The 13,940-nt window shown below is 35.5% G+C and overlaps 1 protein-coding gene across 2 annotated transcripts in view; it reads left to right on the forward strand.

Moving 5' to 3' along the window:
- ANGPT1 (angiopoietin 1) overlaps positions 1–13,940 on the forward strand; it is a 224,052-nt gene that overhangs the window by 135,848 nt on the left and 74,264 nt on the right. For both annotated transcript variants that reach the window (XM_037502770.2, XM_037502775.2), the window contains exon 3: positions 2,691–2,812. In XM_037502770.2, the coding sequence (XP_037358667.2) occupies positions 2,691–2,812 (122 nt within the window). The remainder of the gene's footprint in view (positions 1–2,690; positions 2,813–13,940) is intronic.

A 13,940-nucleotide genomic window follows, 5' to 3' on the forward strand; every position in this document is an offset into this window, starting at 1 on the left:
GGATCATTTCCAATAGTGATGATTATGTAATGAAAATAAGGTGACATGATGGAGGATGGTGGGGAATTATTTTACAGAAAGTGGCTAGAGAACATCTTTGAGTAAGACTTTAATGATGAAAAGAAATCAACTATGTATTTGGCATTTCAGGTATTCAAATATAGGTATTTCAGGCAGAGAAAATTGCAGGTGCAAAAACCTTGAGATGGAAATGAATTTGGCATGTTGAAATAGAATGAAAGCAAATTAGGTTGAGTCATAACTTCTTTTTTTTTTTTAAGATTTATTTATTTATTTATACAAGCACTGGGTACAGTCAGAAGTGCAGGAGGGTGAGAGAATTCACCAGAGCCAGAGCGGGGAACAGAACAGGCAGACCGACAAAATACACTGCTGAGGGGAGCCGTGGGCGCAGCAGGAGAGGTCTGCGTGCCATGTGGGACCCTCACCTTTGGCTGGGGATTGAACTCGCGCTGCAGAGGTTGCGGGCAGCTTCACAGCCCAGCGCTGAACCGCTGCGCCACCAGGGAGTCCCTGATTCATAACTTCTAAAACACAAACAACACTGTAAACTAATGTTACCTCTATTAAAAAAAAGATAAACTTTTATAAAATATAAATAATTAAGCAAGAGGGAGAAGTAAGCAGGACCTTGTAGGCTAGGCTAAGAATTTCATTATTTATTAATTGCAGAGTGAAGCCATTAATATATTTAACATGGGAGATAACATAATCTGATTTATGTTTTTGGAAAGATTGCTCTGGTTAATATGTAGTAATTGGACTAGAGGTAGGATAAATTAAAGAAAATTTAGAAGCTATTATAGTCTCCAGAATTAGATCTGGGCAGCTTTATGTTTAATTTTAGATTATTCCATATCACCAAAATATACTAATATTTCATTCCCTATTTTGTTATTTAGTAAATTTTCATTCTAGTTAAACAAACTTCCCGGGATGAAAGTATGGTTAATAATTGAAAGTTATATCTTGTGTGTCCCCAGTCTTTGCATTCTCTGCCAGTTTTTCCTTTGGGCTGCTTCTAACTCTACCTTCAAATCCAAGATTATCTTACAAAGAACAAAAAATATTTATTAAAACTTTAAAGCACTGCACAAATGTAGTATTTTCTCAGTAGTCATAACTTTAACCTGGCTTTCAGATGTATGTTCATGTCAAAAGTGTAAATGAATTATAACAATTTAAAACTGTTAAAACACACACAACTGCCCCATTTCACCATATTCTACCCCCCAATCCCTGATGGGACTGGAACTAAGATAAAGAAAGTGACTTTTTTGACATTGATCTTTAATTTTTAAATGTTGCATTAAAATACTAATTATTTTGATTGCTGAGTTTTGTGGCAACCTCTTAACATTTTCAACTGAGGCAATTCTACCTCTCATTTCACTCTAGTCTCTGTTTTACTTTCCTGTAAACCCGCCTCTCCTGTAGTCTCCCCTAGTCCAAGCCCAGCCCTGGGCCTGTCAGTATAATTTGAAATGGTTTTCTATGAACTTCTGATACCATTGCAGGTTATAGAAAAGGAAGAAAGCTCAGAGAGTGTCATTTTCAGAGGAAGGCCCTTTTTGATACTAACCTTCCAGATCCTGACCAGCAACATAAATGATTGTGATTCCAGATGAGTGAAGCATTTACAGTTTCTAGAAGACGCAGTTTAGTGCAGTTGAAAAGAGAGCTACAATCTGTCTTTGGTGCATTGTGGGTTCTTGGTTGAGTCATCTCCTCATATTAAGACCCAACATGACTTAAATCTTCCTCTTCTTAGTTTTCTGTGAAGAGCATTTGGATCAGAGTCACACTGTCTGGGTTCGAAACTCAGCTCTTCCCTTGGTTCTTGTGTGGATTTGGGCCTCCCTCTGAACAAGTTTCCTCGTTTGTAAAACAATGATGATAATTCCTCTTTCAGCAGGTACCATGGCATTACCCAGTAGAAGAATTCTTTAACTGTGTTAACCATGCATCTGTCTAAACTATGTCAAGAATTGTTTGAATGTTTTAATTGGTTTTTGTAAGGTGATAGATTGAGTTAGGCCTAGTTTATATGCCCATCAATTATTATTAATTATACACAGTATCTAAGACCTTGCACTAATATTCATCTTATACTTGTTAATATTGGAAATTATATACATAGCTATCTATATGTACATAGCAGTTTGCGTAATAGACTATCCTGGGGATTCTGAACACAGCAATTGAAATATGAAAATGGATTTTATAATTCAGTTTTTTCATTCAATCACAACCTCAGTCTCAAACTCATATGAAGTTTAAGAAATATGTAAAGCATTAATTAGTAGGTGTCGAGGGCCTCCCTGGAGGCTCAGCGCTTGAGCACTGGGTTGCGAAGCTGCCCACAGCCTCTGCGGTGCCGGTTCGATCCCCGGCTGCTCCCCAGCCACCAGAGGAGGGTCCCACATGGCACGCAGACCTCTCCCGCCTCCCGCTGCTCCCCTCAGCAGAGTACTTCGTCAGTCTGCCTGTTCTGCTCCCCGCTCTTGCTCTGGTGAATTCTCTCACCCTCCCGCACTTCTGACTGTACCCAGTACTTGTATAAATAAAAATAAATAAATCTTTAAAAAAAATTTGATGAATTATTTGGGGAAAAATTATTTTCTACTCTTTGTGACTAAGCTTGAAATGCTTTCATCTTTTATCTTAAGGTACTAAATCAGACTTCTCGACTTGAAATACAACTGCTGGAGAATTCATTATCAACGTACAAGCTGGAGAAGCAACTTCTTCAACAGACAAATGAAATCCTGAAGATTCATGAGAAAAACAGGTGAGGTTTGTATCTAAAAATATTTATGTATGTACTTATTTATATCCCTACCTCACTTCCAATTCTTTTTAAAAAATGAAATTATTTTAAAAATATGGAGTCAATTAGTTTTTACTATAAAATGAAAGAACTTACAAAGAATATAGCAAGTGTATAAAAAAAGATTAATAATGTGGCTTACACTCTTAAATGTTTGGTTTTCAAAACTGTAACACTAATTTTTACTTAATATCCTATTGTTCAAATCCCACCATATCCACAAAATTATTTGATTTTCTGACTAAATTCAATGACAAAAAATAATTGATTTTTCAGAAGAAAAAAAATACATAGCAATGGAAAATAGAGCCTTTGAAACCCTATAATCCGAATTACTCTACCTGCCTTACATGTGTACAAACAAGATTCAGAGTTCTTGCACTAGAGAATACACAATTTACCGTTTTCACCAGAAAACTATTTGTAAGGTTGATTCAAGCGTTGGTTTTTTTTTCCTCATTTGAATTTGTTTATTCTGAGCATAATAAATGTCTTTCATCAACTTTATACATGTATTTTATAAAATATAAATCATCCATATTATGTGAAATGGGACTTAGAGAGCCCGAGATCCAGGGTGGCGTGTAGACTGTATTATCTTGAAGTCATTAGCGTTCATAATGGACCAGTCTATGCACTGACCTGTGTCGGACAAGTATATTGCCTGTTGACTGCATTTTGTTTTTATATTTCAATGACTTACAGAAATTACAGTTTTTGTATATTATGTTGAGTTGAAGACTGTTCATTGCTTGAAATTAGTGTCAGTGGAATGAGGGTTTCCACCTTACTTCACCCAGGTAGGCACCTAAGTCTATGGTTCCTTCTCCTCTTACTTTGCAGATGAGGGAAAGACTCAGTAGAAGTGAGCAATCTGCCCAAAGTCACACAGCTTGTTAGTAACTGGGATTTAACCCAGGTTTCTTCATGCCTAATCCTGCCCTGCCTGCTCCAACCGCTGGTCTGTTGATACTATCTGCAACTTAGAAGGATTCCCCAGTCCCCAGTAAAAATAGACTTTAATGACAACAATTATAATTAAACTTTCAGTAAGGAAGATAAACCTGGCTATTGACTTAGAGTCTGAAAGGCGTCACTCATGCCCTCTGACTTGCATTTCTGAGTTTTACATTTATTTATCTTTATACTATGTCGTGGGCTAAACTGTGTAACTATAAATAAACTTGACAGAACTTGACCCTGAGCTGGTTGTATGATGAAATGTTCTGGAATTGAAATACTTTTGAAAAGTACCATTTATCCTACTGCCATTTTATATACACATAACAGCTATACTTCAACTGTCCTTTGATTTAGGAAACCACCATGCTTTGTCCAGGAATTAATACATAAAGCAATGATAATTTTACTTTATTCAGAGGTTATTTACCTTATTCATAGAACATAGGAATATTTACATATTCATAGATTATTAATAATATGCATTTAACATAGAGAAAGGAGTTTTTCTATGCTTCTATTTCTAAGTACCAGAATGCCATCATAAAGACAGAGCTGCATATTTGTATTTATAGACTTATTTTCACAAAAAAGTTGCATCATGCTGTGTAGTTTTATAGCCTGTTTTCTTTGAACATAAGTGTCTTTTCTAATTGATAACTGTATCTTTATCACCATTCTCTTTAATGTTTTATTTTATGTATTTTTATATAATTTTTCATTTTTTTAAAGATTTATTTATTTATGCATACAAGAACTGGGGTACAGGCCAGAGGCGTGGGAGAGTGAGAGAATCCACCAGAGACAGAGCGGGGAGCAGAACAGGCAGAAGGACCGAAATACACTGCTGAGGGGAGCAGCGGGTGAGACAGGAGAGGTGTGCCATGCCATGTGGGAATATCCCTGGCTCCCCAGGAATCCAGCCAGCTGCAGACAGCCTCACAGCACTGTGCTCAACCAGCTGCGCCAGCGGGGAGGCCCCATTTTTCATTTTTGCACAATGTATGCTTTTTCATCTTGGTTATAGTCCCCATACAATTCCCACCCCCCCCTTATTTTGACCACCCCCACCATAGTGTGTCTGGCTTATAGTTGCTTGTTGATTTTGATTTTTACATTATTATAATTAGTCTTTCTCCTGGTCCGTTTTTAGGTTTTCTAAATTCCTGCTATGAGTGAGACCATCTGGTATTTTTCTTTTTCTTTCTGGCTTATTCATTGAGCATGATCCCTTCCAGCTCCATCCATGTTGCTGCAAATTGCATGAGTTTATCTTTTTTGATGGTTGAATAGTATTCCATTGTGTATATATGCCACATCTCTTGATCCAGTCATCTATTTTTGGGCATTTAGGTTGTTTCCATAGCTTAGCTATTGTAAATCATGCTGCTATAAATAAAGGGGTGCAGGTGCCCTTTTGAATTAATGATTCTGTGTCCTTTGGGTGAATACTTTGGAGTGGAATTGCTGGTCACCATTCTTAATAGCTGCATGGTCTGTCATTTTATAGGTGTAACTTAGGGTGGTTTCAATTCATTTCTCACTCAATATGTTACCACATATGATTTATCATCTATGAAGTTTTCATTGTGAATTTACATAATTCAGTTCTTCCTCTGCTGATCCATGTATTACCTCTTTGTCTACATCTGACACTGGCTGTCAGGATACCACAAAAGAAAGCACAAACCAAAAACTGGGAGGCCTGAAAGGGCTCATCCTTCACTACAAAGAGAAGTGCTGTCTTTGAGTATTTCTTATATTCAAATTTCTCCATCTCTCTACTTTTTCTCTTTTTCTTCCTCCTTCTCATATTCATTGTTTCTTTGTTTTTTTCTCTCTTCCTTCTATCTTAATTCCAGACCACGTTGTACTTTTTTGTTTGACCGTCCACCATGATTCTTGATATAACACCTGCCATTATTTCCTACTGTGAAATTTCACCATGAAATGTTATTATTTTTTTAAAGTGAAATGCTTAAAAGTTAATCTCTCTGTTGCAACATGAAGCTGAGTAAGGTTTTTGCTGGCAAGACGATTACCTGTGAACTGCAGGTCAAGAAGGGGCTTCTGTGTGTGCCACAAGCTCTGTGGAGAATTTGACTCCTAATCTCCAGTGCAGACATGCCTTTGGAATTTTTCCTTCATTTAATTCCAGTGTCTGAGGAAAATTCAAGTTTTCTTACATATGTGATTCATACCATTTACTGCTGGTAATATCTATTTCATAATTGTAGCATCTCCCTTTTCCAACAAAACAGTATTTCACAATGAATTCAGGGATTTAGATTTTAATCTGGATTCATTTATGTTATCATGCTGACAAAAACTTACCTGCATCTTTTTCTCCTCTCTGCACCCCTACCATTTTTTGTTTTTTTTGTTTTTTACACCTACCGCTTTTGATCCTCAAGTGTGACCTATATCACTTTGGTTTTGTCATGTATTTTTTTTTTAAATCAATGTTCTGGGCATCTTCTGGCATTGCCATATCTCTCTGACATAGTTTCCATCTGTCTTCCTGTTGAAGGACCAGGTGTGTCTAATGGAGTGTTGCTGGTACATATATTCTTAAGCCAGGCATATTTTTCCATGAATTACTTAGAAAAAAGTGTTTTTCTTTTTGCAAGCCAAAAATATTCATTTATGATACACAGCATACTTTCCCTATTCTCTGTGTTTTCATTGTTTATTTTCATTTGTGAGATGGAATTAGAGGAACTCTGCCAAACACTTTCTAGAACAACAAAGTAATGTGCCTGCCCACCATTTAAGTGGGTAGAAGGTCAAAGACAAGCATGAAACTGTTTGTATATATTAAAAATAATTTATTGATCATCCCTACCTATTCCTTAAATGAATCTTAATCCTCCAAATGCAATGAGAAACTGTTTCTACAATGAGGCATCTCTGAAACATAGGAACAAGATGCCTTGAGTCAGCCAGGTCTGGTTTGGATCAGCTAATACACTTTGCAAAGGGGATTATCTAAATTAAGCTTTGCTTCCTCCCCAAGGAATGTCAGGGGTTGTGTCTGAGTATGTGTACCAGCTTTGTGTATGATGGGGCCTCAGCTGCCAAGTCAGTGAGCTGGCCCTTAGGAGGGTCCACCACTTCTTTGGCAGAACGAGAAATATTTTATGGACAGGATTATACTACACAATCATGCTGAGAGGTCCTGCTGATTTACATCCTGACAAATTAAATGCATCACTAGTAGGGTTGAAAATGGATTTTTGGCCTCATTAAATTCACTTATTTATTCCCTAACTGTCCAGGCACAAAGCTGAAATAGGATTAGAAACATTTTCTCTACTGTTTGTTTTCTTAACAAACTCCAAGATGCTTCCACTGTGCTTTCTTTAGGAAATTATTTCTTTTATTTGTTGTTTTCTAATCTCCAGACATTATTTTGTTTTTTACCTTAAGGAAACAACAATTGGAAGTAAGTGACCCATATTATTTGAAATTGCATAACCAAGAACTCAAGAACTGGGAGACATTAATATTTTCCCTGCACATAAGGGGTTGGTATGACTCCAAAGTAGGACATGACATTGTCCTGCTTCTTCTAATCAAAACATTAAGGAAGAAGAAAACAGAGAAAGATGTCATAATGCAAATTCCTTCAGCCAAACCAAATATGTAACTGGATTTTTTTTGGTCTAATCGTTTGGTCAAGTGACCAAATTTTAGGATACCTGCCCATCTCTGACTTAACCCCAAATCTTCCAAGGTGGAAGTACAGTCAGGCAAAAAACGATACTTCATCAAAATTTCTGCCTCACCATAGTATGCAAAAAGGGGTATCTGTACCCCATGTCTATGAAGGTGAAAGCACTTGACTTGGGCTTTCTTGATCCTTGTGTTGAATATGCAGAAAAATGATTTGGGAAATCTTCAATAAGACATTTCAGAGTGAAGTGAAAATAGACATGTGATAGCCATAGTTTCAGCAAATACTATCTATTATTAGTTATTAATATCAGTTTTGAATGTGTGTACAAGATTCTTTATATATTCTACTGGTGTCCTCCATCTAATCTTGCATGCTCACTACTATTATGCCCATTCTAGATATAAAGAAACTAATGTTGAAAGAGGTGAAGTAATTTTCCCAGGACAAAAACCTAGTGTATGGCAAGATCTGGAGTTCAAATCCATGATGATTCTCTGTCTTAATTATTATAAAAATATTTTTTCAACATGATGCAGTCTCAAGATTAATTGATGCTGTTGTCAATTTATCCTCTAAATGCAAACAAATATAAAATTAAAGAAAGGTTTAGGTCAGTAGGTTTTGGTCTATCTCTATATAGATCATTATTTATTCCTCCTAATACTGGAGCAGGAAATATAAACTATTTATTTTACCTTGGGAATTTACTGAGCTTGTTTGGCAGGCCTCATCTGTCTTCCAGCTAGATTATAAGGAGAGTGATTACGTTAATTTTAAGTGATTGAAGCATATGTAATTTTAAAATATCAAATTATCCCTGCAAATAAACTATTGCAGTGGCAAAATTAAGCACTGAATTTTAATACTTAATATGTCTAGAGAAATGAAAAGCAAAATCATGGTCTTTTTAATTAAAGCTATGCTCCATTTGATAAGTTCTTTACAAAATACTCAAGTAAAATCTTGCTAATTTCTAGCATTATATTAGGTTGAGTTATATTAAGTTTATATATCAGAGATCGAGGAAAAGTATTTGAATTTTTTGCTACCGCAGTTTATAATTTATAAGAGGAGCATGCTCAGCACTGATAGAATAAGACATATTTTTGTTCTCTCATGTTTAAAAAAATTGATTTTATGGCACATAGCATTTTCTTTCATTTGAATTTCATTAATCTTTGGAGTTTAGCGTATGACAGAATTTTGAATCAAATTGGAATCCAAGGGCCATCATCTTTTTTTTCCTTCTCCATAACTCACCCATCATTGTTGATGCTATCAATTCCATCTCCTAAATATTTTTTAACACTGTTCTTTCTCTTTCCACTGACTATGTCTTTCACCAAACTCCCATTAATTCTTGTCTCAGTCATTGCATTGACTGTGCCTTAATATTCCTCTCAAACCTATTATTTACAACACTGTTAGTCTTTCTAAAATGCAAGTATTCAGAGTATTTTTCTCTTTTGTTTTAGTCCCCTCCCCAAATGCTAACTCTCCCCAACTTTTTAATCTCTAGATAACATCTGCCCAGCCCCCTAATGATTTCTGTAACTGAAGGAAGTTCAAATTCTTTAGGATAAAACACAGCCCCATGGCCATTATAATCCTAATTATTTAAACTTCCTTCCACAAATCTTCTTATATTTTAGAAAGAATGGTCTAATAGCTAAGACATGATGTCAGAGACTGGACCGCCTGGGTTTTACTTTCTCTTGATCTCTGCTATAGCCAAATCCACCATGTGTTATTTGTGCAATTTTAGGCAAGTTACTCTATGCTTTATTTTCCTAATTTTGATATAGGGATGATGGTGATAGCAGTGCTTTGAGTACATGTGAGGGTTAACTGAGTTAATGCATATAATACACTGAAAACAGTACCTCACCTACATGTTTAATCATGCTAATTGTTAGTATCAGACTGAACACATATGTTATTTCAGACATGTTTAATGTTTCCTTTGTCTAGAATGTCCTCTCATTCCTTGTTTAACTCACAAACTCCTATCCACCCCTCAGAACTTACTGCAGATGTCACCTTCTCCAGGAACCCTTCTCTAACTCTGTCAGAATGATTTTCTCATTGCAGCATATATGATAACATTATATTTTGTTTTTCTTCCCCATCTTTTTAATTACCTTATTATCTCAAAGTGTGTGTGTGTGTGTGTGTGTGTGTGTGTGTGTGTGTGTTCTACTATTAGGTGGTGACTGTCTGAAACACTTAGATTGTTTTATTTATCTTTGTCTTCATACTCTCAGGCAAAATTCTCTACATATAGTATAGATAGTATTAAATGCTTTTTGAAGATTGAATGAATGATGAATTGGCAAATGTCCCAGTAACTCAATCTCAACAAATGTCATTTATTTATACATACATACACAACTTAAAAAAATCGCATAGTTTACATTAAATACTGTAAATATATTAATTGTTCTTAATATAAATAACATAGAGATAGTGTTTGTACTACTATTTCAGCTCCACACATATAAATAAATGGCAACCAAAGTCACTGGTCTACATTCTAAAATTCACTAACACAGCCCAACTTTCAATCCCTAGGCAACATTTCTCCAAGCCACATCTCCTTGGTTAATTTAAAAAAAAATAACCTAAACATTAAATTATATAATGATGTATACACTTGAAACTCAGTTCTTCATGCAGTTTGCATTTTCCCCAAATGTACATGACTTTAAATTTCCCGAATACTTGCTGTGAATCTTGTCTACCTGAGAGATTTCTACTTGTTAGATTGTATGTCTTTTAATCACCACTTGCATTTCTGTTTTTGTGCCTAGCTTATTCTTTTATACTGCTCATTTTACTATTAAATGGTTTATCTTTGATTTAGTAATTCCTATAATCTCTTTAATGGATGCTAAAACTTTGCAATTTTATATATTGCAAATATTTTCTGTCATTTGTCATTTATTGTTCAGCTTATTTTTAATAGAAGTATTATATTTTTTGTCATGAAGTGTATCAATATTTTTTCTTCTTGATTTCTGGCTTCCATTACATATTTTGCTTATTCTTATTTACTCCAAATTTTAAGAAGTTAATTTGCCAATGTTTATTTATGTTTCTGCTCCAAATATGAGTTATGCTTAACTTCATATTTTGAGAGTAATTTGTGTTCAAATCAGAAACTTAAATCATAACTTTATCCTGATCTTACTATGCCATTCTTTGAATAGGAAAAAGTTATGTATATAAACCTATATTTACAACACATGTTGACATAACACATATTAAAAGTAATGAAAAAATTAAAACATCTGTAAGTAGGCTCAGACACATTAAAATGAGATAGTTTCTATATTTTCAACATCTTCCTCCTTGTATGAAGGGCTATATTTATACACATAGAGCTTAGGCAACTGTCACCGTGTAAATTCATTGGCTGCTATGTTAAGAACTCTATTGTGGGAAACAATCTGAAAGGGAGAGCTTTTTCTGTGAAAGTTTCAAGATGTGTTCAATGATTTGAAATATTTCCAATAAGATATGTTGGAGGAGACAGACTGTGGAAATGAAGGGAAAAAGTCAACCAAAAACTTCAAATAGGGATTTGTATACACTCAACTAGAACCTTTTACTGAAGTTCAAGGCCTAGATTATTTTGTTTATTTTATTCTTCATTAAAGTGCACCTCTGCCTCAAACGAGAAGTTAAGTGCCAAAATTCTATGCATGTCTCTTCTCAAAGTGTTTCCAGAAAGATGGGAAACAGGAAGTATTAAGAATTCTGTGAGAAACTCTGTCTTTGGGATTTCTAGCTCTCTCTCTCTCTCTCTCTCTCTCTCTCTCTCTCTCTCTTTATATATATATATATATATATATATATATATATATATATATATTAATAGTAGGGTAAATGGTTTTCCAGCTTTTCTACCCTCCCACTATTAGGATTGCCTGGCCTGATGGGCCACCTGCAGTTTTACATTGTTGTAAGCTGTGTTTACTTCTGTAGGCCATGGCTCAGTATTGAGATAGTCACCAACAGAAGCAGAAGCAGGAGAAGAGGCAGGAGAGAGAGAAGGGGAGAAAGAATCCTAGAGTGAAGACCTGCTGGGGGCTTGGGGGCCTGCCGGCCTCCTGGCTCCCCAGCACCCCTGCCTGCCATGTACCTGTTGCTGCTCTACATGTAAAAGCTCAATAAAAGCCTGAGAAAGCCACCGAGGGCTCCAGGATCCCTCCTTTACCCATCTGGTCTGCTGGAATCATAAAACTTGTTCAGTGCCCTTCCTGCCACTACATATATACATATATATATATATATATATGCAGAATATCATAAATTGTTGCTCTATGGAACACTGATCCTGAAAGATGCATCTTAATAATGTTGTTTATTTAACATAGACTTTCCAAAACTTGACAATAGAACTCTGAACAGTAACACCTGATAAAAAAATATATTGACTGCACTTTAGAAGGTAGTACTCTGGAGTTTGGGAATCAGCATCTTAGTGTTAGTTATGCATTTAAATCTAAGCTACATTTGTTGCTCAAGGCCAGTATTGGGGAAAATATTGCTATTTTATCTACATAATTTTAGGACTCAGGCGTTATAATGTCCTTCAGTAGTCTTCCTATGTAGAGTTCTCCATGATAGCTGAGCTGATCTTTCCCTTGACCTTTTTAGGGAATCTATTAAAGGGCCTATGAAAAGGTTAAATAACAAAAGGGCATATGATTAGTGTATGGAGTAAGAAAATTAAATTTAAAAGCACAGGGGTGAGCACAGACTGATCCTTAAGAAAATCTGTCTTCTGATTTAGAAAAAAATTTTGACTTGGCAAGGAAATTTTGTTTTTAGATGTGATAAGAGATGGATAAAATGAAATATTGTGAAAGCAAACTCCCAAAATACCCAGATGGAGATCAGCAAGTTAATAAGGAGATATTCAGGTGATACCTTGATTTCTGGTACAATGGTTGGGGAAAATAAGGTTGATAATATACTAAATCAAAGAGATGAGACTAATTCTAGTTTTCACAGCAGTGAGATATGGACAGAGTTCTATTCTGTTTAGAAGACATAGTTTTAAATGTTAGGTCTGCACAGTGTCTGCTGGATTTTGAGAAAATTATTTACATTATAACCTAAACACTCAGCATGGTAATGCCCATTGAGTCTATTACTATAGAAACCAAGAAAATAAGAGATTTTTTTTAATGATGTACAACTATAACAATGTATTAACAATGTTATTAATAAGTCAGGGTACTATATGAATTTTTCTGGTAAGAACATTTGGGATTCAAACCAATTGGAAATTGTAATGAGGAAGGACTGACTTCCCAAGTAGACAATAACCAAGGGATGAGATATAGCAAAGAAAAATGACTTGTAGGGAGCCAAATATGAAAAGAATATGGAAGTAAGGGATGAGTGGTGTCAAGAGAAATGGAAGGTCAGCAAGAGATGAGTCTTGTCTGAAGTGTTATCATTCGTGTTCCTTTACATTAATACATAAAGCTAATAGATAATTACATGAGTATAAAAGTTATTAAAGGAGCACCAAGTGAATTAATAAGATGGGAAAATGACTGGAAGAGAAAATTAACTGGTGATAAATGCCATTAGGAAACAATATGGCATGTTTCCAATTTTCTTGTTATTTTCATGCATATTATTTGAATTTCTAAATCTTTTGAGGTGTTTGTGATGCAGGGTAGTCTTTTTTTTTTTAAAAAAGATTTATTTATTCATTTACACAAGAACCGGGGTGCAGGACAGATGTGCGGGAGGGTGAAAGGTATCACCAGAGACAGCACAGGAAGACTGATGAAATACACTGCTGAGGGGAGCAGCAGGCGCGACAGGAGAGGTGTGCTGTGCCATGTGGGACCCTCACCGGCTGGCTGGGATCGAACCAGTGCTGCAGAGGCTGCGGACAGCTTCATAGTGCAGTGCTCAACTGCCTGCGCCACCAGGGGCGGCCCTAAGTGTAGTCTTATTTCCATGAGCAGTTCCTTCTTTACTTGACATAAATAACTACTCTTAGATAACAGACCATGTTGATACTTTTGACACCTGGTAGTTATCGTGCATTTAAGGTTGTTTAGTGAATATGAAAATCATACAATATCAAAACTTTGTAACATAATAAGTAAGTTATACCTTATACTCAGGAAATGCAGGCTTGTTCTTCCGCATGTTAGTGTCCAGAATTTTTTCCTTTGGCACCACAACATCTTTCATGAACTTTGCATCATAACTCTTTCTAAATTATCCTGACAAAATGAACAAAACCCCTTTATTGACATCTGAGATAGATCTTTAAGTATATGTCCTCTGAACAAGGAATACATCAAAAATGGAAAGTAGAAAGCATCAATGCAAAAAGTTTACTAACTAATTTATGGCCATCTTATAACTGATCATTACTCCAGAGTTAGACACACAAAAAAAATCAAAAGTAAACTG

The sequence above is a fragment of the Talpa occidentalis genome, unplaced genomic scaffold, assembly GCF_014898055.3.
Source record: "Talpa occidentalis isolate TD23 unplaced genomic scaffold, MPIMG_talOcc4v2.1, whole genome shotgun sequence".
NCBI classification, from domain to species: domain Eukaryota; kingdom Metazoa; phylum Chordata; class Mammalia; order Eulipotyphla; family Talpidae; genus Talpa; species Talpa occidentalis.